A 27,843-nucleotide genomic window follows, 5' to 3' on the forward strand; every position below is an offset into this window, starting at 1 on the left:
TATCTAACTTGATCATTTTTATATACTATTGGATTCAGCTCGCTAATATTTTGTTTTAAAAAACTTGTATTTATATTCATGACTGAGATTAGCCTGTATTCTTTCTTCTCATAGTGTCCTTGTTAGGCTTTGCTATCAGGTATATTAGCCTAATAAAATAAGTTGGGGAATGTTTCCCTGTTCTGATCTCTGAAAGAGCTTGTGTAAGATTGGAATTTTTTTTTTTCCTTAAATAATGATAGAATTCACCAATGAAGTTATCTAGGCCTTGGGATTTTCTTTTTGGAAAGAATTTGACTACAGATACTTTAATGTTATTATATTTTATTTCCTGTGGACTCTTGTTCTCACTTACGATGTCTTCTGTATGCTTATATTTGACTGTGTCTAATGCTTTTTGTTTTTAAAATTACTTGTGGGTATTCTTTGAGGCCTAGAATGAAGTTGTCTTCCTTCAGAGAGGGTTTATATTTCCTTCTGCTAAGATGTGTGTAGGTATCATTAGCCCAGAAACATTTTAAAAGAATTTCACAGTTTGAAGTTCCCTGGATTAGGAGTCCATGCAGACACAGACTGCAAACCCCTGCCCAGGCTGCTCAAACTTCTTAGGGACCTACATCCTGGATGTTCTATCCACCATTTTCTTTTTCTCCTGCTTCTCTCTGAGCTAAAGCAATCTTCCCTGCAATCTCCTGAGGGTGGGATTAGGCTTTAGATTCAGTTGTAGTTTACCTTTACCTGAGGTTATAGCCTTTTAGGATCCCAGTTTAATGTGGGGAAGAGTTCCCTTGCACTCTCTACCTTTTGAAGAATCTGTGTTTGAGAAATTTGTTGCCCTCATCCTGTGAGGCCAGTGAAACCAAAGACCTAATTTACCGAGCTCTATCTACAATTGCCCTCAGGACCAGAGTATCTTCAGGGAGTCCTATTACCTCTCTAGGTTCTAGTTGCTCCTAGTTTGTCTGGCAGTTTCCCACCATCTTGTCAGCTTTTTATTTTAAGGTGTTTTTGGTTTTTTGTATCTAAGGACTTTTAATTGTTTTCAGTAGTTGGGTTGATCTAAAAAATCCTAGTCTGTCATTACTAGAAATTGTAGTTCCTCTTAATTTTTTTCCCCCACTTAGTCTTCTATTTCTTTTGTTGACTTCAGCCTCCATGTTAATGCCTTAGTTTCACAAACATTCATATATTGAGTATCTAATATGTATCAAGCATGACACAAAACAAAGTCCTTGCTTTCTTGAAGTTAACACTGTAGTGGATTCTGGATTGTGGGGAAAGTTGCAGCACCATTGGACAGCATTTTCCACACTGATTCACAGAGCATTGGTGACCTGTGAAATCCTAGTAAGGTTGCCATTGTCAAGTAAATTTGAGAAATAATGCCCAGGAGGAGGATATCCTCTCTTAGAGAGCTAAGGCACTAACGTATTTGAACTGAAACCGTTATTTGTAGAATACCTCTTAATATCTCATTAGCATACTAGAATTCCAGGGAACATGATTTATGAAATGTTGGAGTAGGACTAATGTATTAAACATCTCTATATTATTTACATGTTGTCACAGAGCAATTTCAACTTCTGCTTTCCCATAGTCATGTCTAAGGGGAACATCTGCTGAGGGAGTAAACCAAGGCAGCTGTGCTCTGCATTCTGAACGACTTTCCTTACTTGGCCGTGGGTAGTTAGACTAGCATGGGTACCCAAATCAAAGATGCCAGACATAGGTCAGTCACTGGCCAACCAGAGAAAGTGCAGAAAGTGCTGAATTAAGTTCTCACAGATCTCATTGGTTGGTTAAAGAAATAGAGCTCCTGCTTTCAACTTTATGTCTAGATGTACTCCGGACTGACAAGTAAGGGAGAGTGGTGGTTTCTGTAAGGATACATGTGATGATGCGGGTCACAAAACTCACAAAAAGAAACATATTTGGCAGTTAAGCAGTGGAAGAAGCAGAATTTGAAAAGTCAAGAGAAAGAGATAGAAGGGACCTATGATGGACCAAGAATTAGCCAAAGGTATGGCAGGGTGGCAACTATGAGATAGAAAAAGAATCAAGCGGAGAAGCAGAGACCAGCTTGTGTATGAATTCTTGTTTCCCTTATCATCAAATTCATACTTACAATCAGTTCTCCTCCCCCACCACACACAGCTACATCTGCCAACCTGAGTGTCAGTACCCTGCCACCAGAAGAGACTGATACATAAGGAAAGAGTTGGATTCATAAGACTGATGTATGAGTTGAATTCATATCAGTGTTGCTTTTTTGATTAACATTTTTATAACAATGGAATACCCACCATTCCTACCCCTGCTTTTTTCTTCTCTTTTTATTACATTTTGGAAACTCATCTTCTAAGCTCAGCTGTGCTAGCAGTGTTAATGTTGTATTGCGTCACATAATCTATTTCTGTTGGTTATCCTATAAATCAGGGGTCCCCAACCCCCGGTCCACGGACCAACACCGGTCCACGGCCCAATACCGGTCCGCGGCTTGTTAGGAACCAGGCCGCACAGCAGGAGGTGAGCGGCGGTGGGCGGGGGGGAGCGAGCCAAGCTTCATCTGCTGCTCCCCATCGCTCGCATTACCGCCTGAACCACCCCCCCCAACCCCCTCCGTGGAAAAATTGTCTTCACGAAACCAGTCCCTGGTGCCAGAAAGGTTGGGGACCGCTGCTATAAATAGTATCTCCATATACAAAAGAATGCACATTACTTACTCTTGGTACTCTTTGGCAAAGAATATTTCCTACTTCCCAATCCAATGTTATTTGCTACTGATCCCCAATACTGTTTGAGAATCACGTTGGCTTTAGTGGAGATCTCCATATTTGTTATTCCTTTCTCCACTGATTGTGTTCATCTGCCCCTCTAACCCCCATTTCTTTGTGTCTTTTTCCTCCACACTCTTCCCCCACCTTTTCTTTAAAAAGTTTTCTTAATACTTCATTATTTATTTCTTCTGCATTTTACACATAATTTGGGGTTTATAATATGAAATTAGATTGGTCTTTTTGAGGATCTACTTCCTTTTTATTTATTATTATTAGGTGTTTTTTTTTGCAGTACGCGGGCCTCTCACTGTTGTGGCCTCTCCCATTGCGGAGCACAGGCTCTGGATGCGCAGGCTCAGCGGCCATGGCTCACGGGCCCAGCCGCTCCGCGGCATGTGGGATCTTCCCGGACCGGGGCACGAACCCGTGTCCCCTGCATCGGCAGGCGGACTCTCAACCACTGCGCCACCAGGGAAGACCCTACTTCCTTTTTAAATAACATTTTTCCAGCCAGGAAATTCGTACATTTGAAAGTAATGTCTTGGAAAGTACAGAAAAGAAAAAAGAAAAAATGAAATTACAATAATCAAAAACCACCCAAAATAACCACAGTAGTATTTCCTATCCATAAACTTTTTATTAAAATATGTTTATATGTATATGTTGAGGTCAATTTATATACTGTTTTATAACCATATTTATTTTATATCATGAATATTTCCAGAACATTAAATGCTCTAGAAACATGGTTTTAATGTCTATTATTCCAGTAAATGAAAGCACTACAATTTATTTAACCAATCCTCTATTAACTGAACAATACAGTTATTGCCAATTTTTTTGCTAATATTATGCCATGGTGAATATCTCTTGCATATAAACCTTTGTGTCTTTGATTATTCTCTTGGAGTACACTTCTATTGTGAAACCTTGACTCAAAAGGTATATACATCTTTTCAAAGTTTTGATACATAATACTATATAAAATTTATTTCTTGAAATGCCATGTGGATTTATATCCTCACATCAATGTGTAAAAATACTAGCTTCACAATACCATGCTTAGGTACTACCATTAAGATGTAAAAGAGGGCTTCCCTGGTGGCGCAGTGGTTGAGAGTCCGCCTGCCGATGCAGGGGACACGGGTTCGTGCCCCGGTCCGGGAAGATCCCACATGCCGCGGAGCAGCTGGGCCCATGCGCCATGGCCGCTGAGCCTGCGCGTCCGGAGCCTGTGCTCCGCAATGGGAAAGGCCACAACAGTGAGAGGCCCAGGTACCGCAGGAAAAAAAAAAAAACAAAAAGTAAAAGAAATAAAAACAAACTTTGCCAAGTTGATAAGGGAAAAATCTTTTTTTTTTTTTTAACATCTTTATTGGGGTATAATTGCTTTACAATGGTGTGTTAGTTTCTGCTTTATAACAAAGTGAATCAGTTATACATATACATATGTTCTCATATCTCTTCCCTCTTGCGTCTCCCTCCCTCCCACCCTCCCTATCCCACCCCTCCAGGCTGTCACAAAGCACTGAGCTAATATCCCTGTGCCATGCGGCTGCTTCCCACTAGCTATCTACCTTACTACGTTTGTTAGTGTGTATATGTCCATGACTCTCTCTCTTGCCCTGTCGCAGCTCACCCTTCCCCCTTCCCATAACCTCAAGTCCGTTCTCTAGGATGTCTGCGTCTTTATTCCTGCCTTAACCCTAGGTTCTTCATGACATTTTTTTTTTCTTAAATTCCATATATATGTGTTAGCATACGGTATTTGTCTTTTTCTTTCTGACTTACTTCACTCTGTATGACAGACTCTAGGTCTATCCACCTCATTACAAATAGCTCAATTTCGTTTCTTTTTATAGCTGAGTAATATTCCATTGTATATATGTGCCACATCTTCTTTATCCATTCATCCGATGATGGACACTTAGGTTGTTTCCATCTCCGGGCTATTGTAAATAGAGCTGCAATGAACATTTTGGTACATGACTCTTTTTGAATTTCGGTTTTCTCAGGGTATATGCCCAGTAGTGGGATTGCTGGGTCATATGGTAGTTCTATTTGTAGCTTTTTAAGGAACCTCCATACTGTTCTCCATAGTGGCTGAACCAATTCACATTCCCACCAGCAGTGCAAGAGTGTTCCCTTTTCTCCACACCCTCTCCAGCATTTATTGTTTCTAGATTTTTTGATGATGGCCATTCTGACTGGTGTGAGATGATATCTCATTGTAGTTTTGATTTGCATTTCTCTAATGATTAATGATGTTGAGCATTCTTTCATGTGTTTGCTGTATATCTTCTTTGGAGAAATGTCTGTTTAGGTCTTCTGCTCATTTTTGGATTGGGTTGTTTGTTTTTTTGTTATTGAGCTGCATGAGCTGCTTGTAAATTTTGGAGATTAATCCTTTGTTGGTTGCTTCAATTGCAAATATTTTCTCCCATTCTGAGGGTTGTCTTTTGGTCTTGTTTATGGTTTCCTTTGCTGTGCAGAAGCTTTGAAGTTTCATTAGGTCCCATTTGTTTATTTTTGTTTTTATTTCCATTACTCTAGGAGGTGGGTCAGAAAGGATCTTGCTGTGATTTATGTCATAGAGTGTTCTGCCTATGTTTTCCTCTAAGAGTTTGATAGTTTCTGGCCTTACATTTAGGTCTTTAATCCATTTTGAGCTTATTTTGGTGTATGGTGTTAGGGAGTGATCTAATCTCATACTTTTACATGTACCTGTCCAGTTTTCCCAGCACCACTTATTGAAGAGGCTGTCCTTTCTCCATTGTACATTCCTGCCACCTTTATCAAAGATAAGGTGTCCATATGTGCATGGGTTTATCTCTGGGCTTTCTATCCTGTTCCATTGATCTATATTTCTGTTTTTGTGCCAGTACCATACCGTCTTGATAACTGTAGCTTTGTAGTATAGTCTGAAGTCAGGGAGCCTGATTCCTCCAGTTCCTTTTTTCGTTCTCAAGATTGCTTTGGCTATTCGGGGTCTTTTGTGTTTCCATACAAATTGCAAAATTTTTTGTTCTAGTTCTGTGAAAAATGCCAGTGGTAGTTTGATAGGGATTGCATTGAATCTATAGATTGCTTTGGGTAGTAGAGTCATTTTCACAATGTTGATTCTTCCAATCCAAGAACATGGTATATCTCTCCATCTGTTTGTATCATCTTTAATTTCTTTCATCAGTGTCTTATAATTTTCTGCATACAGGTCTTTTGTCTCCTTAGGTAGGTTTATTCCTAGATATTTTATTCTTTTTGTTGCAATGGTAAATGGGAGTGTTTTCTTGATTTCACTTTCAGATTTTTCATCTTTAGTATATAGGAATGCCAGAGATTTCTGTGCATTAATTTTGTATCCTGCCACTTTACCAAATTCATTGATTAGCTCTAGTAGTTTTCTGGTAGCATCTTTAGGATTCTCTATGTATAGGATCATGTCATCTGCAAACAGTGACAGCTTTACCTCTTCTTTTCCGATTTGGATTCCTTTTATTTCCTTTTCTTCTCTGATTGCTGTGGCTAAAACTTCCAAAACTATGTTGAATAAGAGTGGTGAGAGTGGGCAACCTTGTCTTTTTCCTGATCTTAGTGGAAATGCTTTCAGTTTTTCACCATTGAGGATGATGTTTGCTGTGGGCTTGTCATATATGGCCTTTATTATGTTGAGGAAAGTTCCCTCTATGCCTACTTTCTGCAGGGTTTTTATCATAAATGGGTGTTGAATTTTGTCAAAAGCTTTCTCTGCATCTATTGAGATGATCATATGGTTTTTCTCCTTCAATTTGTTAATATGGTTTATCACATTGATAGATTTGCGTATATTGAAGAATCCTTGCATTCCTGGAATAAACCCCACTTGATCATGGTGTATGATCCTTTTAATGTGCTGTTGGATTCTGTTTGCTAGTATTTTGTTGAGGATTTTTGCATCTATGTTCATCAGTGATATTGGCCTGTAGTTTTCTTTCTTTGTGACATCCTTGTCTGGTTTTGGTATCAAGGTGATGGTGGCCTCGTAGAAGGAGTTTGGGAGTGTTCCTCCCTCTGCTATATTTTGGAAGAGTCTGAGAAGGATAGGTGATAGCTCTTCTCTAAATGTTTGATAGAATTCGCCTGTGAAGCCATCTGGTCCTGGGCTTTTCTTTGTTGGAAGATTTTTAATCACAGTTTCAATTTCAGTGCTTGTGATTGGTCTGTTCATATTTTCTATTTCTTCCTGATTCAGTCTTGGCAGGTTGTGCATTTCTAAGAAGTTGTCCATTTCTTCCAGGTTGTCCATTTTATTGGCATAGAGTTGCTTGTAGTAATCTCTCATGATCTTTTGTATTTCTGCAGTGTCAGTTGTTACCTCTCCTTTTTCATTTCTACTTCTATTGATTTGAGTCTTCTCCCTTTTTTTCTTGATGAGTCTGGCTAGTGGTTTATCAATTTTGTTCATCTTCTCAAAGAACCAGCTTTTAGTTTTATTGATCTTTGCTATTGTTTCATTTATTTCTGATCTGATTTTTATGATTTCTTTCCTTCTGCTAGCTTTGGGGTTTTTTTGTTCTTCTTTCTCTAATTGCTTGAGGTGCAAGGTTAGGTTGTTTATTCTAGATGTTTCCTGCTTCTTAAGGTGGGCTTGTATTGCTATAAACTTCCCCCTTAGAACTGCTTTTGCTGCATCCCACAAGTTTTGGGTCGTTGTGTCTCCATTGTCATTTGTTTCTATGTATTTTTTGATTTCCTCTTTGATTTCTTCAGTGATCACTTCATTATTAAGTAGTGTATTGTTTAGCCTCCATGTGTTTGTATTTTTTACAGATCTTTTCCTGTAATTGATATCTAGTCTCATGGCGTTGTGGTCAGAAAAGATACTTGATACAATTTCAATTTTCTTGAATTTACCAAGGCTTGATTTGTGACCCAAGATATGATCTGTCCTGGAGAATGTTCCATGAGCACTTGAGAAAAATGTGTATTCTGTTGTTTTTGGATGGAATGTCCTATAAATATCAATTAAGTCCATCTTGTTTAATGTATCATTTAAAGCTTGGGTTTCCTTATTTATTTTCATTTTGGATGATCTGTCCATGGGTGAAAGGGAAAAATCTTATATCACACTTTAATCTAGATGTCTGATCAATACTAATGACCTTTTTCATATATTTATTGGCCAAGTGTTGTGATTTTTCTGTACATGTCCTTTGTTCTTTTCTATTTGAGGTGGTGTGTTTTATCTTCTTATAAATGTATTAACACTTGGTCATATGTTGAAAATTTTTTCCAACTCATCACTTGTCCTTTAATTTTGTTTATGGCATTTTTTGACATGTAAAAGTTTTAAATGTTCAGTCATTAAGTATTTTGATAATTTCGTTTTGGTCTCTTTCTTTAGCATGTTGTTTAAATAGACTTTCCCATCTCTTCTTTGAGAGGTTAAATGGTTTCTTATATTTACTTATTTATGTTGAGTCTGTTTTTACAATTCATTGAAATGCTCACCCATTCTTCTAATATTGGAACATTTGAGATTACAAACTCTTAGATCCAGATGTATAGAGTTTTCTAGTTTCAGAAAATCTGTTAACTTTATTTTTACTCCCATCTACTTCCAAAAAGAAGGAAAAAAATTAATTAACAATAAACCTACACTTGGACATTTAGTATGATGATAATTGATTTAGACTTATGCAGGGGCATGTGAGGGATATCTCAAAGTCTGTCAGAAATTTATAAACTAAGGCCTTCCATTTGGGTCTCCTGTTAGTAATAGCAGAAAGGAGGAGGAACAATCAGTTACATGTTTCACATCGTCTGCTTAAAGGAAACATATCAGTTTTCTTAAAAGAGAAATCTTGGCAGTGAAGTCAAAGATGAATTTTTTGTGTGGGTATTTATGTGAAGAATGATGTCTTGATACCACTTTTATAGAACATAGAATAATACAAGGCAGTTTATTTTATAAACTCAATAAAAGTTAAGGGCATAATATTAAGTTCTAATTATGGTAGAGTACTATGTCTGCAGGCAGTCAAAATAATACAAACCACACATGTGTCTTTCTGGTGAAGTAGTTTGATAAGGGGTAGAGCTTAGACAATCTCTGGTTAGATATTTCTTAAACTAGCTCTTTCAGCATAATAGTTGAGATTTTTAAAAATCAGATTTTGATTCATGTATATTTGTGATTTCTATTTAGAAATAGCAATTGTGGAATGATTCATACACATTAGGTCGACGTGTTTAACTGGAAAGTTTGATATTTTATTGTGAGAATTAGCCTACTATTTGAGAAGGTGGAGAATTATCTCATATAAGTGGGTTTCCAGAATTACCTGCCATCAGTTATACAATTTTTGCTTGCTACACTTCAAACAGTTACAATGTGAACAGTTTAATAGTAAATCTTACTTCATTTCAGATCTGACAGAATGTCTAAGAATTTTTTGTTTTTCATGAGGTACTGCTTCCTTCATTATCAAAGAATATTGAGAATTAAGTGTACTTTAAGCTGCTCAATTCATCTTTGAAACTATTTAAACTTACTTTATCTGTGAAATAACCCTCATTTTTAAGCTGTGTGTAAGGGAAGTAAATATATCTTAAACTGTGTAGGAAGGTTTTTTTTAAGGGAAAACAGGAAGGGGAAAGTTTGTGTTGACAGAACAGTATTGCTTTTATTAGTTTTCTTTTTTTTTGCAGCTGACACTAAACTTGCAGTGTTTATACTGAACATTAAATCAGCACCTGACTGAAACATGACTAGCTAGAGAGTTCAAGACTATTTAGATAACTCAGTATGTTGGACATTAGGGGATTATACTTTGATCAGACAGTAGTATGATTAGGAATCAGAGTTGTATCTGATGTGCTACCGCTAGACCTGAAATAACTTGAGTCTATTTGTGGAATGCTATGCTTATATTTTAAATTCTAATATTTAAAAAAGTCACAGATCGTTGAGGTTAATTAATTCAGTTGCTTGTAGAGGAAGGACTACCTGGGCTTGCCAGAGACAGAGGGTTGCTTATCCTCTTTAACATCTCCCATGAAAGACTCCTCACAACTCTCTTTTGCTTGTTTATTTACATTTTTAACTATTTGAAATATTAATTTTTTTTCTAAGAGTTTCTTTGTTTTTATCTTCAGAAGGATTGAAGGGTGACCACTCAGAATTCTCCTTTTTAGAGAAAGACTCTTTATATACATAAAAACAACCCATTGGTTATGTTATTTTTCCAGGTGAGATGATTTCAGCTATATCTTTACATTCCTAAATTATAATACTGATAACTGTTGTTTTGTTGCTCCTTTTGTGCTGAGTTCTTAAGATGTAGAGGAAGCAGCCAGACATCGAGTCCCTTGACTTTTCTTAGCTGCTTGAAATTCTGGGATCAATTTTATGGCAGATGTTCTAGAGGGGAGTGAGAGTGGAGGAAGGTGCACTATTTAAGCAGCTGTTTCAAGTAATACATGCAAATGATGATGAAGACTGAACCTGGGAGAAGGGCAGTGGAGATAGAGAGGATGGGAGGACCTGATAGGGCTCTGGAATGGACTGTAGACCCCATTTTTCCAGTTCACCACTGCCTAGGGGAAGTATAAAGGCAGTGGTAACTCTAGGATATCTAGCATATTTCTCCCCCTGCAGTTTGAATCTCCTCATCCTTCTGGAACATACAGAAGTTAGGGCTTTGGCTAAAGGCATTATTTTAAAGAAATGTCCCATCAGCCTGTTTCCTTACCCTTTTAGGTCATGTTCTTTGTTGCATCCATTTTAATTTCAGTTTCCATATGTTTGTTTTTGGCATATAGATCTTGTATCCTGTAACCCTGCTGGGTTTTCTTTTCCTTTTTTTAAAAAATTTTTTTTAAGATTCCTTAGGGTTTTCTATGTGGACAATCATGTCATCTGAAAATGGGTAGTTTTGTTTCTTCCTTTCCTATCAGTTTTGCTTTTTTTTTTTTCTTGCCTTACTGTGATGGCTCTCGCTTCTCTTTTGACCCTAACCTCTTGCTCTGGACACAAGTGATTAGAAATCATAGTTGTTAGACAGATTGACTTTTGGCTGGAACAGAAGTCAGGGTTGCCTGGGTTGGTGCTTTTCTTATGCAGAGATTTTTAATTACTGATTCAAAATCTTTTAGAGTTATGGGCTTTGCTTTTTCATTTGTTTTTGAGTCAGTTTTGAAATTTTATGTTTTTCTAAAAATGTAGCCATCCGTTTTTAAAAAGCGTTTTAATTTATTGGCTTAAAGTTCTTCATCATGGTTTCTTTTAAATGTTTGCTCCTTTTTTAATGTCTTACAGTGTGTATCCCTGTAGTTTGTGACCCTAGGCTATTATGCTTTCTAAGGTTTTTTAGTCTCTTGCTCTGGTCTGTGTACTGGCTCAAAGCACTTAACTTCTCTCTAAAGCCTCTGCCCCCACTGCCCTTTTCTCATTTGCAGTTTCCAAACTGCTAAGCACTTCTGCATGTAGTATCAGTAAATGTTAAAATGAATATATATTTTTATCATCTTTTTAGATTACCTGTTTTTCAACTTTTGATAGGTGAGGTTTTATTTCATTTCTGTTAACAAACTAAAGGCTTTTTGATTGTCCTATTTTTTTTTTTAGGGCAGTTGCCTTTTTAAAAAATATTTATTTATTTACTTACTTATTTGGCTGTGTCGGGTCTTAGTTGTGGCACGTGGGATCTTCGTTGCGGCGTGTGGGCTTTACTCTAGCTGTGGTGTGGACTTTAGAGCACGCACGCTTAGTTGCCCCATGGCATGTGGGAGCTTCCCGGACCAGGGCTCGAACCTGCGTCCCCTGCATTGGAAGGCGGATTCTTAACCACTGGACCACCAGGGAAGTCCCTTATTGTCTCATTTTTAAAAAATAAAATACATAACATAAAACTGGGGTATATTGCTTGGAATTTCTGGTCTGTAATTTTGGTCAGAGTGCTTCTCTTGGAATTAGTTTTCTTAAATGGTTAAAAGGTATCCTGTTTTTCTTTACCTCTCCCAGTACTCCTCCCAAATATCTTTCTAAAGCATAGACTAATTTCAAGATGTTTAAAATTTCTTTTTACTTAGGCCGGTTTGAGGATCTAGATTAAAAAACAAAGGAAGTTGTCCTGATTATGTTTTTTCTTTCTTTCTTCGATTCATTACAAGCTGTCAAATTATTTGAAGACCTTGGCTTCTTCAGGCCTATAATCTGGCATAGAAGAGAGTAGTATACTTTAGTTTGTAAAGGAATGATAACTGTATTCTAAGTGGTTTTAGGTAAACAATAGAAGGAAAGTGTTACTATTTTAAAAAAATCATTTTAGTCCTTAGAGTCTTTGTATTTCTTGTGATACTAAACTACTAGAGTTACAAAATGGTTATCCTTCCTAGAGAAGGAAATGGTCCAGATTACAGCTGCTCACTTACCATTGGTAATTGAGTATACTTTGTAAATTATTAGCAGGATCACAGTGAGCTCATTGTTAAGCAGTCCCAAATCAGAGATTCTTTTCTGGGTTAAGGCTAACCAGTGTGGTAGCTTGATCCACTAGGTTTCTCAACTGAGAGTTGAGAGTTGCTTTGTTGGTCTTCGTTTCTTTCTAGTTCACCTTTTGGTCGTAAAGGAGATTTGTGTGCCTGTGTGTTGTGGGGTAGGGGTGGGGTTGATGCCCTGTGCTCTAGGGAACGTTACAGGCATTGCCGAGACAGCACTAATCATATACCGTTATGATGCTTAGTAGAAAGTTTTGCTTTTTGCTGCTATCACCAACATGTAGCTTCTGCTGCCCTGTGGATTGGTTGTATAACAGAAGCTACCATTTTTGAGCCCCTGTTATAGACTCAGCTGTACGTACCTTTATGTCGTGTTATCCTCTTAAAAACCCTTGTAAGAGAGGGGTAGTTGTTCCTGTTTTTAGATGGAAAGGCTGAGGCTTAGATTTCACACAGCTAGTGAGTGCCTGAATTTGCTTTTAGGGCTCTCTGAAGCGAAAGCACATGTTCTTTGTGTTCCACCACAGTCTGCCAGTAACGCTGGCCAGATAAGAAACATTTCAATGAATAGTATGTTTGTTAGTATATTACATAAGATACTTTCTCCATAGAAAAGGAAGCATAGCTTAGGATTTTATGCCTCCCTAGTGTGCAGTATCTATATGGTCAAATTTAAATTGTGGTGGTGTTAAAGACTAAAAAGGAATTTTGAAGCAAAAAAATGAATAAGGATTATGTTCCTGGGCCTTGCCCAGTACTACACAGGTTGGCTATGCTTAGTTCAGGTTGTAGATGAGCTATAGCTTCAACTGCTAAGGAACACTGAAATCCCTGTAATGTTTCCTAGGGAATAGTATAGAGGTTTAAATGATTAATAATAGAACTTGCAATCCCGCATGTGTTGTACATAGGAAAATACTGACATTTGTGGCATGTCCTAGAAGAAATGAAAGGGAGAATCATTTATAAAAAGAAAGAGAAGCTAAAGCTTTATGCTGATAGTACTGGTAACATTTTAAAAGTTCCTGTCTTTCTTTTGAGTGTCTCCTGGGAGCCAAAGGCTTTATAGATATGGTTTCTAATCCTCACATCCAACCCATGAGGTGGATATTGTTATCCTCATTTTATCAAGAGGGACACTGAGGTTCAGAAATATGAAGGACCGCATCAAAGTTCACAGCATTCGTAAGTGGTGAAGTTGGAATTCAGCCTCCTCCCTACCACACCCCCTCAACTGACTGCCTCTTGCCTATGCCCTTTTCATTATGTTGCCCCTAAGTAAAGTTCAGGCAGAATCACTACAGGGTTTAAGAATCTGGGATTTTGATGGTTCCGCGCGCCCTCCTGTATGACACTGGAAATTAGAATTGTGTGAGTAAAATTGAAGAAGCAGAGATGCAAATTTTAGATACTTTTTTTTTTTTAATCAGAAAAAGAAATAGCTCTTAAATTGTCTTTTTTGGGGGGGACAGTATTAATGCAGAGTCTTTATAACACTGTTACTCTTAATTTGATTTTATGTCCTTTTTCTTTTTTCTTCTTTTTTAAGATGTACTACTGTATTTCCCTTAATATAAAGAAAGAAATATAACAACTTCTTAAACTTTTTTCATCCCTTGAAATTAGGCATGTGGTTTCAAACATATTTTTTTGATAATTTTATTGTTTTTATTTATTTTATTTTTTAACATCTTTATTGGAGCAAACGTATTCTTAATTGACCATATAGTTGAAAGTAGTATTCTAGAAAAGAAGTGAAATTTAGTCATATAGATCCATTAGTTATAATAATATCAGAACATTTTTGAGTGGTATACAAGCCTACAGAAAGAGTTATGACTTTCATAGTAGATGATAGGCATAGAATATAGACACCAAAACATTCACAATAGGCCTGTGAATATACCCTTTGCTCTGGATTCTTTTGGTCAGAGTAATGTTTCACACATTGCAATTAAAATGGAGCAAGCCAGTAGTTTTCTTTTGAGTGTGCACGTGCTAGGTTTGTCAAATTGTAATATCAGTTTCATCCTTTAATGGAACATTTTGATAAACCACCAAATTGCCATACAGAAAAAAAATCCCCCAGATATTAATGTGCTATTTTCTAAATAGTCTAATTTTCAGTTTTGAATTCTTCTTTTACCTGAGAGCCTTTTATTTTCCTAGTGGGTATTTTTTGTTTAATATTTGGTTATTAATTCCCATTATGGTCAAAATGTGGCTGTATAATTTTTAAAATTTTATTGTGCAATGTATCGTGTACAGGAAAGAATGTGTAAAATTTTAAGTGACGTCTAAAGAATATTTAATAAGTAAAAATCATATAGCCTTTACCCAGCCAAACAAATAGGAAATTAACAGTGTTTTAGAAGCCTTCTGAGTGCCTCTCACTAATTCTATATCCCTCCCCACAAAGGTAACCATTTACCTGCTTTTTATATTCTTACTAGATATGTATACATATCTCAACAACATATTTTGGACTTTGCCTGTTTAAAAGATAAATTGATTCATAGTGTATATATCTTAATTTCATATCTTTCTCTAAGCATTATATCTTTGAGATTCATATGTATAGATGCAAGTAACGATAGTTTATCACCCCTGCTGTATAGTAATAGATTGTTTGAATATACACTCAGACTGATGAGGTTTCACTGGGATGTCTCAATGACAGTCTCAACTGCAGTGTTTCCTAAATTGAATTTATTAACTCTCTTCAACCCTTCACTTGCCAAAACTGCTCTATCGATTGTGTTTTCTGTCTCTGAAGTAGCATCTCTTTCCACCCATTTGCCCAAGCCGGAAACTCGTTTTTGACACCTCCTCCTCATTCCCCATTTCAAGGCAATCTTTAATCCTGCAGGTTTATCTTCTAAACATTTCAAATCTATCTCTATCTCCACTATCACCACTCTCGTGGAGTTCTTACCTGGACCTCTGTAGTAGTCTTTGTGCAGTATCAACATCCTTACTTATGCTCTTACCGTGGATTATAGGCCTGCCTACCTCTTCCACTTCATCTTGGCACTCTTCCCTTCACTTGCTAGTTTATGTTAGCTTCAGCCATTGTTCATGCCATGCTTATTCCTGCTTCAGGACCTTTGCAAATGCTGCTGCCTCTACCTGTGGAACACTGTCCCTAATTCATTCTTACTCATCCTTTAGGACAAAATTTTAAAATACCACCTCCTCAGAGAGAAGTCTTCGTTGCTCACCATCCCTTAATCTAGATCATGACTCCCTGTTATCATTAGGACTTTGTACTACTCCCACCTGGCACGACTATAAAATTAATTAAATGATTATTAAGGAAGACCTCTCCTTCGATTCAGTCAGAGACAGTAGTCTACAGAGTCTAATAAAGCAAGAAATCATAAAAAGGGATGCGTGCCTTAAAATCTTTACTCTAAGAACATGACTGCATGTTCATTTGTCAGTCTTGTTATCCAGGGACAAAGGCCTTTTCTTTGGGAGTAGGTCCCTTAGCTGCCAGTTCCATATTGTTTATCTTTCAGAAACCACACCCATAATATATCCTCTCAGATTTCCAGTTTGGGTTTTTTAAGTAGAACAAGAATTTAAGACTCTTCTGATACATTCTGAGTTTAGAATCCTTATGTATTTTTGCAATATTTTTTCCAATTTTTAAAACTATTTTCTTGCCTGTACCTAATTCAGCAACATAAGTATCTCACTTCTACTGAGTATTTCAAAGTCATTCAACTCAGTCTTCCCTACTCCCCCGCATTCTGTTAAGTTAATTAACAAATCACCTAATTACAATAATAAGTATAAATGGCATGAACAGGTCTGGAAGCGAAATAAAAGTATAACTTAGCTGATGGGAAGAAGTCTCCAAGTGTACTAGGTCGGTGGACTCCATGGTTTTTGAGTGCACATGTACATGGTCTACTGTATTGATATATTATCTATAGTGCAATACTGTAACTCTGAGGTTGAATTATGTGGCCATTTATTACCCACAAAACAGCAATTTTATATGGTTGAATATAATATTAAATAACAGTATAAAAGATAAACAGGCATCCAGTTGGATAATATAGATCATGTCACAGTAAAGTATGTAAATAATTTTAAAATAATTTTCTAAAAAAACTCCAGTGGTTCTCAGATTCTTTTAAGGGAGTATAGCTATGATAGCCATGCATCCCTGGATTTCTAGGTCAGTCTTTAATATTTAACATTGTATTATTTTTTCTAAAAATTATTGAAATGTCACCAAAATATCAATCAAAAATGGAATCTCCTGAACTGCCTCTTGTACCTGACTTTAGCACAGAAATACTTTAACCAGCCATGTGTCCCAGTTTTTGTACTGTAACTGAAGAGCTTTCTATTGGAAAGGTATTACCATGACTTAAGTAGTCTAGGTAGACTAAACAGTAGAGGAGGGATTTTAGTTGGGTCACATTCTTCCTCTTTACTCACTGTGGCATGCCATGTAGTCTTAAAACTTGTTGAATTTAATTTATTTCTAATAAAGTGTGGATCAAGTCCCATTGAAATGAACTGGGAACTATTTCAATTATTTTGTTTTGTGGAAATTTTGTAATAGATACTACTTGGTATTAAGAGGGCCATTGACTATGTATGGTCTTTACTTTTTTAATATATGTAAATTTTTGTAGTAATAGAATTTGACCTCTGATATTTCATAATTCTGATTTATAGCTTATCCTGTTAAGTATCATTTTTCAGCAAAAGCTGTTTTACTTACTACATTATTATAAAACCAATTTTAAGTTATGATTGTCCTTCAAGGAAGGAATGACTTTTTAGAAATTTGCTTTGGATAGTTTTAAGCATAACTCTGCAGGTATAGAAATGTGAAAGATGATGAACTTTCAATCTAGAATCAATACAATTGAAATTTAACACTTTTTTATAACCCTGTGTAACTTTATATAAAACCATAAAGTAATAGAGTTTTAATTTAGTTCTCAAAGGGTTTCAGCCAAACACATTCCCAAAAATTTAACAAGAAAACAAATAAAAGAACCTCAGACTGACATTGTAAATATTAATAAGATAGTTGAAATGCCTTCCTGATTCTTACATGGACTCTTCTGTGAATCACTATCAGTGATTTTCTTCCCAGTATTACAGCTGCCCACATAGCATTCCCCATCTTAGGAAAAATCTACTTTCTGTCCCCAAAGGGGTGTGGAAGCATAATAGTCTTTCTTTAAATTAGGGTATTTTGTCACGATGCAATCTAGCAGCAGTCTCCACGTTAGGAATAGAGAAACCACTAAATTTCATGCTCTGTCTGTGAAACTGAACCAAAGGCTTAGTGTTAGAAACTGCCTACTGTCACCTGGCAAGTACAAATGTTTTCTGCATGTCCCACTTGTTTATACAGCTTACAAAGAACTGTATATGGAAAAGTGGTTTTAAGTTTGGTCGCTTTCTAAAATGGACGTTTTTTTAGGTATAATTTGCTTGTCAAAGAAATATCTTTAGATAGCTACAGAATTTATCTTATAAACACGGAAAAGAGAGATTTCTGTACTTTTTGAATATTGCTCTTTTAGTTTCTGCAGTGGTGTGGTTTATAATCTTACATACACTAGACCAAGGTCAACAAACTTTTTCTGTAAAGAGCCAGATAGAAAATACTTTAGGCTTTGTAGGCTACATGTGGTCTCTGTCGAATGTTCTTTGTGGGTTTTTTGTTTTTGTTTTTTTAATCCCTTTTAAAAATGTAAAAACCATTCTTCTCTGAGTCTATACAGAAATAGGCCACAGGCCAGATTTGCTTCTCGGTCTATAGCCTGCTGACCCCTTCTCTAGATCAGTACTGTCCAATAGAAATATAATTTGAACCATATATGTAATTTAAAATTTTCTAGTGGCCACATTTAAAAAGTTAAAAGCAGATGAAATTAATTTTAATTCTATATTTTACCAGATGTATGCAAACTATTGTTATTTCAATATGTGGCACTAGCCACATTTCAAGGACTCAGTAACCACATATATCAGACAGCACAGCTCTAGACCAGAGCTATTTAAAGTATGGACCATGAACTGGTGCCGGCCTACAGTTTGTTACCAGTTTATGACAGGTTAAGTATAGAAATTAAAGCAAGAATTTAAAATATTTTATAGCAATTTAACCGTTACTTTATATCTGTTCAATCTAATAAGAAACTTGGCACTTGAATTTCATATATCTTTTTTACATTTCTTTTTTTTTTTTTTTTTTGCGGTACGCGGGCCTCTCACTGTTGTGGCCTCTCCCGTTGTGGAGCACAGGCTCCAGACGCACAGGCTCAGCGGCCATGGCACGCGGGCCCAGCCGCTCCGCGGCATGTGGGATCTTCCTGGACCGGGGCACGAACCCGTGTCCCCTGCATCAGCAGGCGGACTCTCAACCACTGCGCCACCAGGGAAGCCCCTACACTTCATTTTTTAAGCAATTTATTATTATATCTTACAAAAGAATCAGTCTGTGAAGTTAAAAAGAAACTGGCTCTTCACTACATATAATTTAAGAGGCACTGTTCTAGACAGTTCCTCCTAAGATTCTGCAGGCCTCTTGGATACATGGCAAAAATAAAAAAAGGAAACAGTGATAAGATTGTGGTAGGTAGTTTATTTAGTACTATTCACATGCCACCAACCACTACAGAGCAGTGTCCTTTTACTTGTCTCTTTCACAGCTACCATTGGAGCCTCTGACCAGGCTACCCTAGGCCAGTGGCTTTTTTACACTGCTCTAGAATCACTCAGAGAGCTTATAAAAAATAGCAGTGTCCAGGCCCAACTCCAGGCCAGCTGAATCAGAATTTCTTGGGAGGGGGCCTGTGTACAGTTTAAAAAGCTGTATATTTTTCCAGTTACATCCAGGTGATTATATTTTACAGCCAGCATTATTATTGTATGGATTCCCTCATCCCAGAAAAATTTGCTCTTTCTCTGTTTGGAAGAAATCATTAATCTGGGTGGGGGATTTTCTGTGCAGGACCATTCACTCTCTTTAACAGCGAAAGGGGGACTTTCCAGTTAAATATGTCAGATTGAACTTTGGCATTTTATCTTTACGCCCTCCTAGAACCCCACTGAAATGAAAGGAATAAAAAAAATAGAAGGCATAAATCACAAGTAGAAAGCAAATGAGAGGAGACAGAAGTAGGCCTGATTGGTCAACAGGTTTTTGATAGAAGCAGGTTTGTAGAAATTAGCAGAACTGAGAAAGCTGATCTAAAAACCTGATGTTAAAAAGAAGCAACTCAGGGCTTCCCTGGTGGCGCAGTGGTTGAGAGTCCGCCTGCCGATGCAGGGGACACGGGTTCGTGTCCCGGTCTGGGAAGATCCCACATGCCGCGGAGCGGCTGGGCCCGTGAGCCATGGCCGCTGAGCCTGTGCGTCCGGAGCCTGTGCTCCGCAACGGAGGGGCCACGGCAGTGAGAGGCCCGCGTACCGCAAAAAAAAAAAAAAAAAAAGAAGCAACCCAGTTTATGCTGCTGGCTCAGAAATTCAAGGAACTAGTTACCTCAGAAGGTAAGGGTGGAGTATGGAGCTGAAAACAGGAACGGTGGGAAGTCTGTGTATCAGTCTCCCATGTGTCCTCCTTCACCCTGAGCAGCCTGGAAACGATTGTTCCTTTACCTTGGATAAAACAAGAGGTTAGAGCTGGGAGAAATTTAATCTAAGAAGTTATTTGTAACTGAAGGGATATCTTGTGAAAATAAGGACAACTTTTGAAAAACAGGGACTAAGCAGAAGTCTGAATGTTGAGGTTAAGACCTCACCATTCCCTTTTCCCTGTTCTCAGAGCGTGGCAGTCAGGTGTCTATGCCCCAGACAGGAGATTGGAGCATTTCTCTCTGGGATGAGCAGCCAGGAGACAAGGTTTAGAGATGCTAACTTCTGAGGATTCCCTAATAAAAAACCAACTCATTGTCTCATCACCTTATAATAAAGCCAGTTGACAAGCACCGCCCACTCACCCCCACCTCCCCAAGTGGACAGAGCTTCTGATCAGCATGTCAGTGGTGATGCATCATCAGACACTTGCGGAAAGCCTCTGAAGTAAAAAACAGAGACCTAAAGATTTAAGGAGAAAAAAATAAGGTACTAAGAAGAGATAAAAATATTTAAAATGTTAAAAAAACATTTTACACTTTGTATCTGTAGAGAAATGAGATATTATATCCAAGAAGCTAGAATAGGATGCTATTAAAAAGAACATTCAGGACTTCCCTGGTGGCGCAGTGGTTAAGAATCTGCCTGCCAATGCAGGGGACACGAGTTCGAGCCCTGGTCCGGGAAGATCCCACATGCTGCGGAGCAACTAAGCCCATGCGCCACAACTACTGAGCCTGTGCTCTAGAGCCCGTGAGCCACAACTGCTGAGCCTGCGCACCACAACTACTGAAGCCCGCACGCCTAGAGCCCGTGCTCCGCAACAAGAGAAGCCACCACAATGAGAAGCCCACACACCGCAATGAAGAGTAACCCCCGCTCGCCACAACTAGAGAAAGCCTGCACGCAGAAACAAAGACCCAACGCAGCCAAAAGTAAATAAATAAATAAATCTATTATTTTAAAAAACATTCAGAGAACAAGAAAATGGTCTTGGAAATTAAAACTGTGATAGGAAGAATTGTAACTGCAAGAGAACTGTTAGAAAGTAATACCAAAGAAATCTACCAATAGAAAATGAAAAGAAATGCAATCCTGAAGATATATGATAATCAAAAGATGAATGAATCTAAGTGGTCGAGTGTCTAATGAAAAGGATTTGTCAGGAGGGAGGGAGGGAAGGTGGGGGAATAAAAAGACACTGAAAGGGCCTGGCACAACGAGTGTAGAAAAGGCCCCACACTAAGGAGAAAAAGAAGAGGTACAATTTTTCACGAAATAAAAACAGGTCACATACAGAAGACTGGGAATTGGTGTGATATTAGACTTTTCAACAGCCATGTTGAAGCCACTAGCCAACAGTAGAATAATACCCTCAAAGTTTGGGGGGTAAGTTATTTCCATCACCCAATAGAATATTATCAACCAATAGCAATATGAACATGTTATCTAGAAACAATGAGGAAAATAGCAGCAAGAAACAGCTAACAGAATTCAAAGTAATTTTCCTTGATTCCCTGGGAGTGGGAATCAGGAATGGAGAGGATGTTGCAGGCAATGCTCTTTTTTGTTATAAGCCTCGTAGTAGTATTTGACCTTTGGAACTACAAATGTATGAATTAGGTAAAAATAAAAAGCAACTCAAAGAAATGAGAAGGAAGCCAGGCTAGAAGGGACCAGGGTATCAGAAGAGTAGATCTACAAATTTTGGAGTCAACAGGAATGTAGCAGGAATTAGTCCTAAAAATAACAGGGCTATGAGTGAAATCTTAATATAAAAAAACAGTAAGTGATAACAACAGGCATGTTAAGCTCAAATGGTGTAAGCCTCAAAAAAGGCTTACAAAAAAATTTTTTTGCAAGGAGGAAGAGACAGAATGTTCTGACAGAGTTTAATAAGATTTAACAGTTCCATCTAACAGATTTTATTAGAATATATACCACTTAACAGTATGCTTTTAGTAAAGAAGAATCTGAAAGTACAATTTATGATTTTATAGACATAAATTCTCTATGTTGGCATTGTCACTAGTCCAAGAGCCCTTTATGTAAGAAACTAAAGGGAAGATATGTAACTCATCTTAAGAAAGTTTATTCTTTATTTTTCTTGATCCTACTCAGCTTCTTGAAAAATACAGGTATTTCTGACAAAGAGGATTAGTCAGTTATGGAAGGATCAGCTGTAATGACTCTCACCACTATAAGAAACAACTCAGATAGTTTTCCGATACTGATTTTAAACTGTGCAGAATAGTACCTAGTGACATAGTAATAGAAAAAGAACACTTTTTAAAAACTTCTGGCTGTCATGTTGTGACAAAACTAGTTGAATTTTAAGTTTAGGCTTTTCCATTTCATCTAATGTTGACTTTTAGGTTACTGAATGAGACAGTGTGCCTATAAATGCTGTAGTCTTAAAATAACTCAATTATAAAGTGCCATAAACTGCTTTAGATTTTTTTTTTTTTTTTTTTTTTTTTTTTTTGCAGTACGCGGGCCTCTCACTGCTGTGGCCTCTCCCGTTGCGGAGCACAGGCTCCGGACGCGCAGGCTCAGCGGCCATGGCTCACGGGCCCAGCCGCTCCGCGGCATGTGGGATCTTCCCGGACCGGGGCACAAACCCGTGTCCCCTGCATCGGCAGGTGGACTCCCAACCAATGCGCCACCAGGGAAGCCCTAGATTTTTTTTAAAGGAGTAAGAATAAAGATGCCAAATTGCATATTTTTTGTTTTTTATTTACTAAAGTATCATAACTTTTTTTCTATTACTGTTATTTTCAAGCTCTTCCAGGGTTAAGAATTGGGAAGCTTAAAGACATCTTCCATTTAAACCTAAATTTTATTTTATTTTCTCCTATTTTCCATTATACTTAAACTGCTTCTTCAAAATCATGGATAAAATTTGTTATGTCATAGGGCGAGGAGGGCAGATATGGAATTTTTACAGGTGATTGACCTGTAAGGTTTAGACTGCCAGATGAGTAGAGCGGCAGTTAGTTGGTAAGTGAAATTGGTAAGATTACTACTTAAAGGTTTTTGAACTAATGCATTACAGAAATGTGGCCCTGATTATCACTTTTGAGAAGTTGAATGCCGATACCTTTCAACAATACAGAACATACTTTCCCTTTGTAATATTTGAGGCAGTACCTAAATTATTCAAAGAAAGGAGACAGAAATCAATGTCATAATGAAATTAGGTCGATGCATAGGAAAAAAACCAGAGTTTAAGGGTTTGTTTCCTTTCCCCCAAGTTCTGAGTATTCTATCTGAAAGGACGTGGATAGCGAGGACTAGCTTGAATGATAGTGCCACAGAAGGGCCTGCTGGCCTTACAGCTGCCAGACACTGTAAGAGCCTCATCACCTTAGCAGGGCAATGTAAGCTGAATTTCTGACCAGAACCCCTGAAATTTCCAATCAGAAGAAGGGGGGTGGGTACTTACTGCCTTTTCTGTTTTCACACACAACTTTGATTAACTTATTTTCTCCTTTTCCTGTTTTTGTCTTTAGGTCTTATAATCAATGGATAAAGTGGAGAAAATGTGGAATAACTTCAAATACAGGTGTCAGAATCTCTTCAGTCATGAGGGAGGAAGCCGTAGTGAAAATGTGGATATGAACTCCAACAGATGTTTGTCTGTCAAAGACAAAAACATCAGTATAGGAGACTCAGCTCCTCAGCAACAAAGCAGTCCCTTAAGAGAAAATGTTGCCTTACAACTGGGGTTAAGCCCTTCAAAGAATTCTTCAAGGAGAAACCGAAACTGTGCCACTGAAATTCCTCAGATTGTTGAAATAAGCATTGAAAAGGATAATGACTCATGTGTCACCCCAGGAACAAGACTTGCAAGAAGAGATTCCTACTCTCGACATGCTCCTTGGGGTGGGAAGAAGAAACATTCCTGTTCTACAAAGACACAGAGTTCACTAGATACCGATAAAAAGTTTGGTAGAACTCGAAGTGGACTTCAAAGGAGAGAGAGGCGATATGGTGTAAGCTCTGTGCACGACATGGACAGCGTTTCCAGCAGAGCCGTAGGAAGTCGCTCTCTGAGACAGAGGTTGCAGGATACTGTGGGCTTGTGTTTTCCCATGAGAACTTACAACAAGCAGTCAAAGCCCCTCTTTTCTAATAAAAGAAAAATACACCTTTCTGAGTTAATGCTTGAGAAATGCCCTTTTCCTGCTGGCTCGGATTTGGCCCAAAAATGGCATTTGATTAAACAGCATACAGCCCCTGTGAGCCCACATTCTACATTTTTTGATACATTTGATCCATCCTTGGTTTCTACAGAAGATGAAGAAGATAGGCTTCGAGAGAGAAGGCGGCTTAGTATTGAAGAAGGGGTTGACCCCCCTCCCAACGCACAAATACATACGTTTGAAGCCACTGCACAGGTTAACCCGTTATATAAACTGGGACCAAAGTTAGCTCCTGGAATGACTGAAATAAATGGGGACAATTCTGCAATTCCACAAGCTAATTGTGACTCTGAAGAGGACACAACCACGCTGTGTTTGCAGTCACGGAGGCAGAAGCAACGTCAGGTATCTGGAGACAGCCATGCCCACGTTAGCAGACAGGGAGCTTGGAAAGTCCATACACAGATTGATTACATACACTGCCTCGTGCCGGATTTGCTTCAGATCACAGGTAATCCCTGTTACTGGGGAGTGATGGACCGTTACGAAGCAGAAGCCCTTCTGGAAGGGAAACCTGAAGGTACATTTTTGCTCAGGGACTCTGCACAGGAGGACTACCTCTTCTCTGTGAGCTTCCGTCGCTACAACAGATCCCTGCATGCCCGAATTGAACAGTGGAATCACAACTTTAGTTTTGATGCTCACGACCCGTGTGTGTTTCACTCCTCCACTGTAACAGGACTTTTGGAACATTACAAAGACCCCAGTTCTTGCATGTTTTTTGAACCATTGCTTACGATATCACTAAATAGGACTTTCCCTTTTAGCCTGCAGTACATCTGCCGTGCAGTCATCTGCAGATGCACTACGTATGATGGAATTGATGGGCTCCCTTTACCGTCAATGTTACAGGATTTTTTAAAAGAGTATCATTATAAACAAAAAGTTAGAGTTCGCTGGCTAGAACGAGAACCAGTCAAGGCAAAGTAAACCCTCCTGTCCCCAAAGGGCATTAACTAGATCTGCTTTTATGTGCATCGGGCAGTACACCTCTAGCAAGCACACATATCAGTGTTAGGTTTTTTTCAGTACAGTATGTAAGCTTAGTGTTAGTATTTGTCAGGTGCAATCTGCTGTTACTTACTCAGATAAACGTGGTGCCTATTGAGACAACAGAGGATACAGCTACAGGTGTTCGGTAAGGCTACAAAAACATTCTGCCGATTTAGCTGACAGTTTGGTTTTTAATGGCTGTAGTTAACTGAGTGAAGCAACTCTGGGGCATTTGCTATGAAGAATTCTATTTCTTACTGAAGAACAAATTATTAATATTGGATGAGTATTTCAACAGTGTGACTAATGTTTGAAATTATTATTTTTTCTAAGAATTTTTCTATAACCTTCCAAAAGTAGTGATGTTTGTAGTTACTATAAATCAAGCTTTGGAAGTCCAAAAAATAAAGACTGCCTTCCTTTTAGAAAAAAATGCAATTTTCTGGCCACAAGGGCATAGTGCAGTGCAGTTCACTTAAGTGTTGATATAGTTTATAGTCAGTCTCCTTTTCTCTTCTGCAAAAGGTACTGTTAAGTAAACCAGTTTTCTAAGTAGTAGTTCTTAAAATTTCAGACTTATGAAAAGTTGGTAGTAGAATTTTATTTAGAATTTTATTTAAGGCCTTAAGTATTCATTTTTTAATGAGTGCTTTAACATAACACATTGGGAATAGCTGCTGCAAAGTAGGCCTGCGTGTGATTTTTTTAAGGTGACATGTGCAGTCAAATCGCTGATTCATTAAAGTTGGATCTTTTTCTATGCCCGTGATGAGTTTGTGAACCATGAAGAAAATGAGAGTAAAAGATACCCAAACAAGTCAGATAATACTACAGTGGTTGCTGATTGTTGAGATTATTGTTAAACTGTAATTCATAATTTAGATGGCAGTATTTATCTCTTTGTTGTAAACTCTCATAGCTGAATTGCTTAAGTACAAGTTATAGAATTTCAGTGCACTTAATTTTTAATGGAAAAATCTTAAACCTAAATTGCTGATTTAAAAGGTACTGTACAACCATTGTATCTGTAAATAACTTTACTTAGCACCTTTTTGTCACTTAGAATAGTATGCAATACTACTTGAGTGAGCTATTTTGGAAGTAATACCAAGTTCTAGTGTTTGCTTCTTAGTATTGGACTGAATTTACAGTTCCGTCCTGGACATTTTGCACTAAAGTAGTCGAATCCATTCTTCTGTCTTTTTGTTAACGTGCTCTGTACCACTGGTGAGTGCTCCTTAGTTTCCTTACCTGCTGCTACAGAAAGTTCTTTTACATCCCAATGGCTATCACCAAGGCCACAAAAAAGAAAAGCTATATTTGTATGCAACACTAACCCTTTGACTGCTAATGTATGTTTCTGCTTGCTGTGCCTTGTTACGGCTGCTTTTTTGTGCTAATAAAGTACGTTTGGTGTTCTCCTTGTATATCTGCTGTTTTATACATTTGCAACAATTTCTCTTGTAAATGGAATGGTTTGGGGTTTTTAAATAAGCATTACCTGACAACCTACTATAGTTAATGCAGAATTACTGAACAGTCTAATATTGACTTATTCCAACTAAGCTAACTCTAAATTTAATTCTATACATCTTTCCAATCATAATCACATATACTGTGGCACAGTATCTATAGTTACTGCAAATTACTGTATAGTTTAGATTATAACAGAAAATGAACAGAGAAATACTGGCTAAACCTATTGATTTCTCTGCTTATAAGTGAAAGATTGAAACTATCGATGACATGTTATAATAAATGAATATCTATAGCCTCCCACTGCATCAGAAACAAGTTAAACGAAGTCTTGTAAACTAATAATACATCACCATTTATTGGTTTGGGGACCATTTTAATTAACAACAAATGCCCAAAATGTAGAACTTTAACCAAAGACTTGTCCATTTTAAAGCAAAATGGGGATTGAAGGGACTTACAATTCCTGTTGTTTCCAATAGAAGTCCCTGAAGAACATATACCAAAGTGTTTGAGAACTTCATCCAAACCTACTTTAAAGCATTATGTGCAATTAAGTTGTTATGACATAATTACAGTGCATAATTGTTGGGTCCGTTTTCTTGAGCTTATAATGTACCTGGAAAATAAACCTCTTGGGGAAAAAAAGTTCATACTGATTATTGGAGAAAGACTATATATGCAAGCAAGATCTTATTTTAAAGAGGTAACTTGAAACTCCAAGAAAGCACTTGATGTTTTGTATGCTTGTAGCAAATTGATGTTTTAATTGTAGTTTTATAGAAAGTATTAATGCTTTTATGTATTTCAGAAATTTCATATGTTAAATGGAAATTGTTTTAAATGTGTAAATATTTGAGTTTATGTAAGCATGTATGTTACTGTGCTAAAAGTCACTTATGTTTCGGTTTGTGTGTAATATTAATATGCAACTTTTGGTTTAAAATTTTTTCTTAAACAATTAGTGGCTTACATTTTAAAAAAGAAAAATCACCAGCATGAAACTGCACCTAAGTCTATATTCACTGTGTCTTTTTCTGAATCCCGTTGTAGCCTGTCAACTAAATTTGTGTTTTCATGGTCTTTTTGAAGTGCGTTTTAATGAGAACTAGGAAATTCTTTAGAAGTTTAGACATTTCATAGTGAAGTAATTATAATTTAACCCGAGGAAAGATTGCTCTGATTCATATCCACTCTCATTCTTACGTTCACTTATTCATTCATTCACACTCCCTATATACATATGCATATATATACATATATATATTTATGCTGTTATTAATTTCAACATTAATATT

General features: G+C 37.4%; 1 protein-coding gene across 3 annotated transcripts in view; it reads left to right on the forward strand.

Annotated features, from left to right (window-relative positions):
* Nucleotides 1-27,843, forward strand: part of SOCS5 (suppressor of cytokine signaling 5) — a 77,893-nt gene that overhangs the window by 35,459 nt on the left and 14,591 nt on the right. Inside the window, exons 1-2 of one of the 3 annotated variants that reach the window (XM_082671835.1) lie at nt 20,680-20,806; nt 23,384-27,554. In XM_082671835.1, coding sequence (XP_082527961.1) covers nt 23,396-25,006 — 1,611 coding nt within the window. In that variant the 5' untranslated portion in view covers nt 20,680-20,806; nt 23,384-23,395 and the 3' untranslated portion in view covers nt 25,007-27,554. Of the gene's footprint in view, nt 1-20,679; nt 20,807-23,383; nt 27,555-27,843 lie in introns of those variants that run through there. The other 2 variants (XM_082671836.1, XM_082671834.1) reach the window with 2 other exon arrangements.

The sequence above is a fragment of the Grampus griseus genome, assembly GCF_964374135.1.
Source record: "Grampus griseus genome assembly, chromosome: 15".
Lineage (NCBI taxonomy): Eukaryota > Metazoa > Chordata > Mammalia > Artiodactyla > Delphinidae > Grampus > Grampus griseus.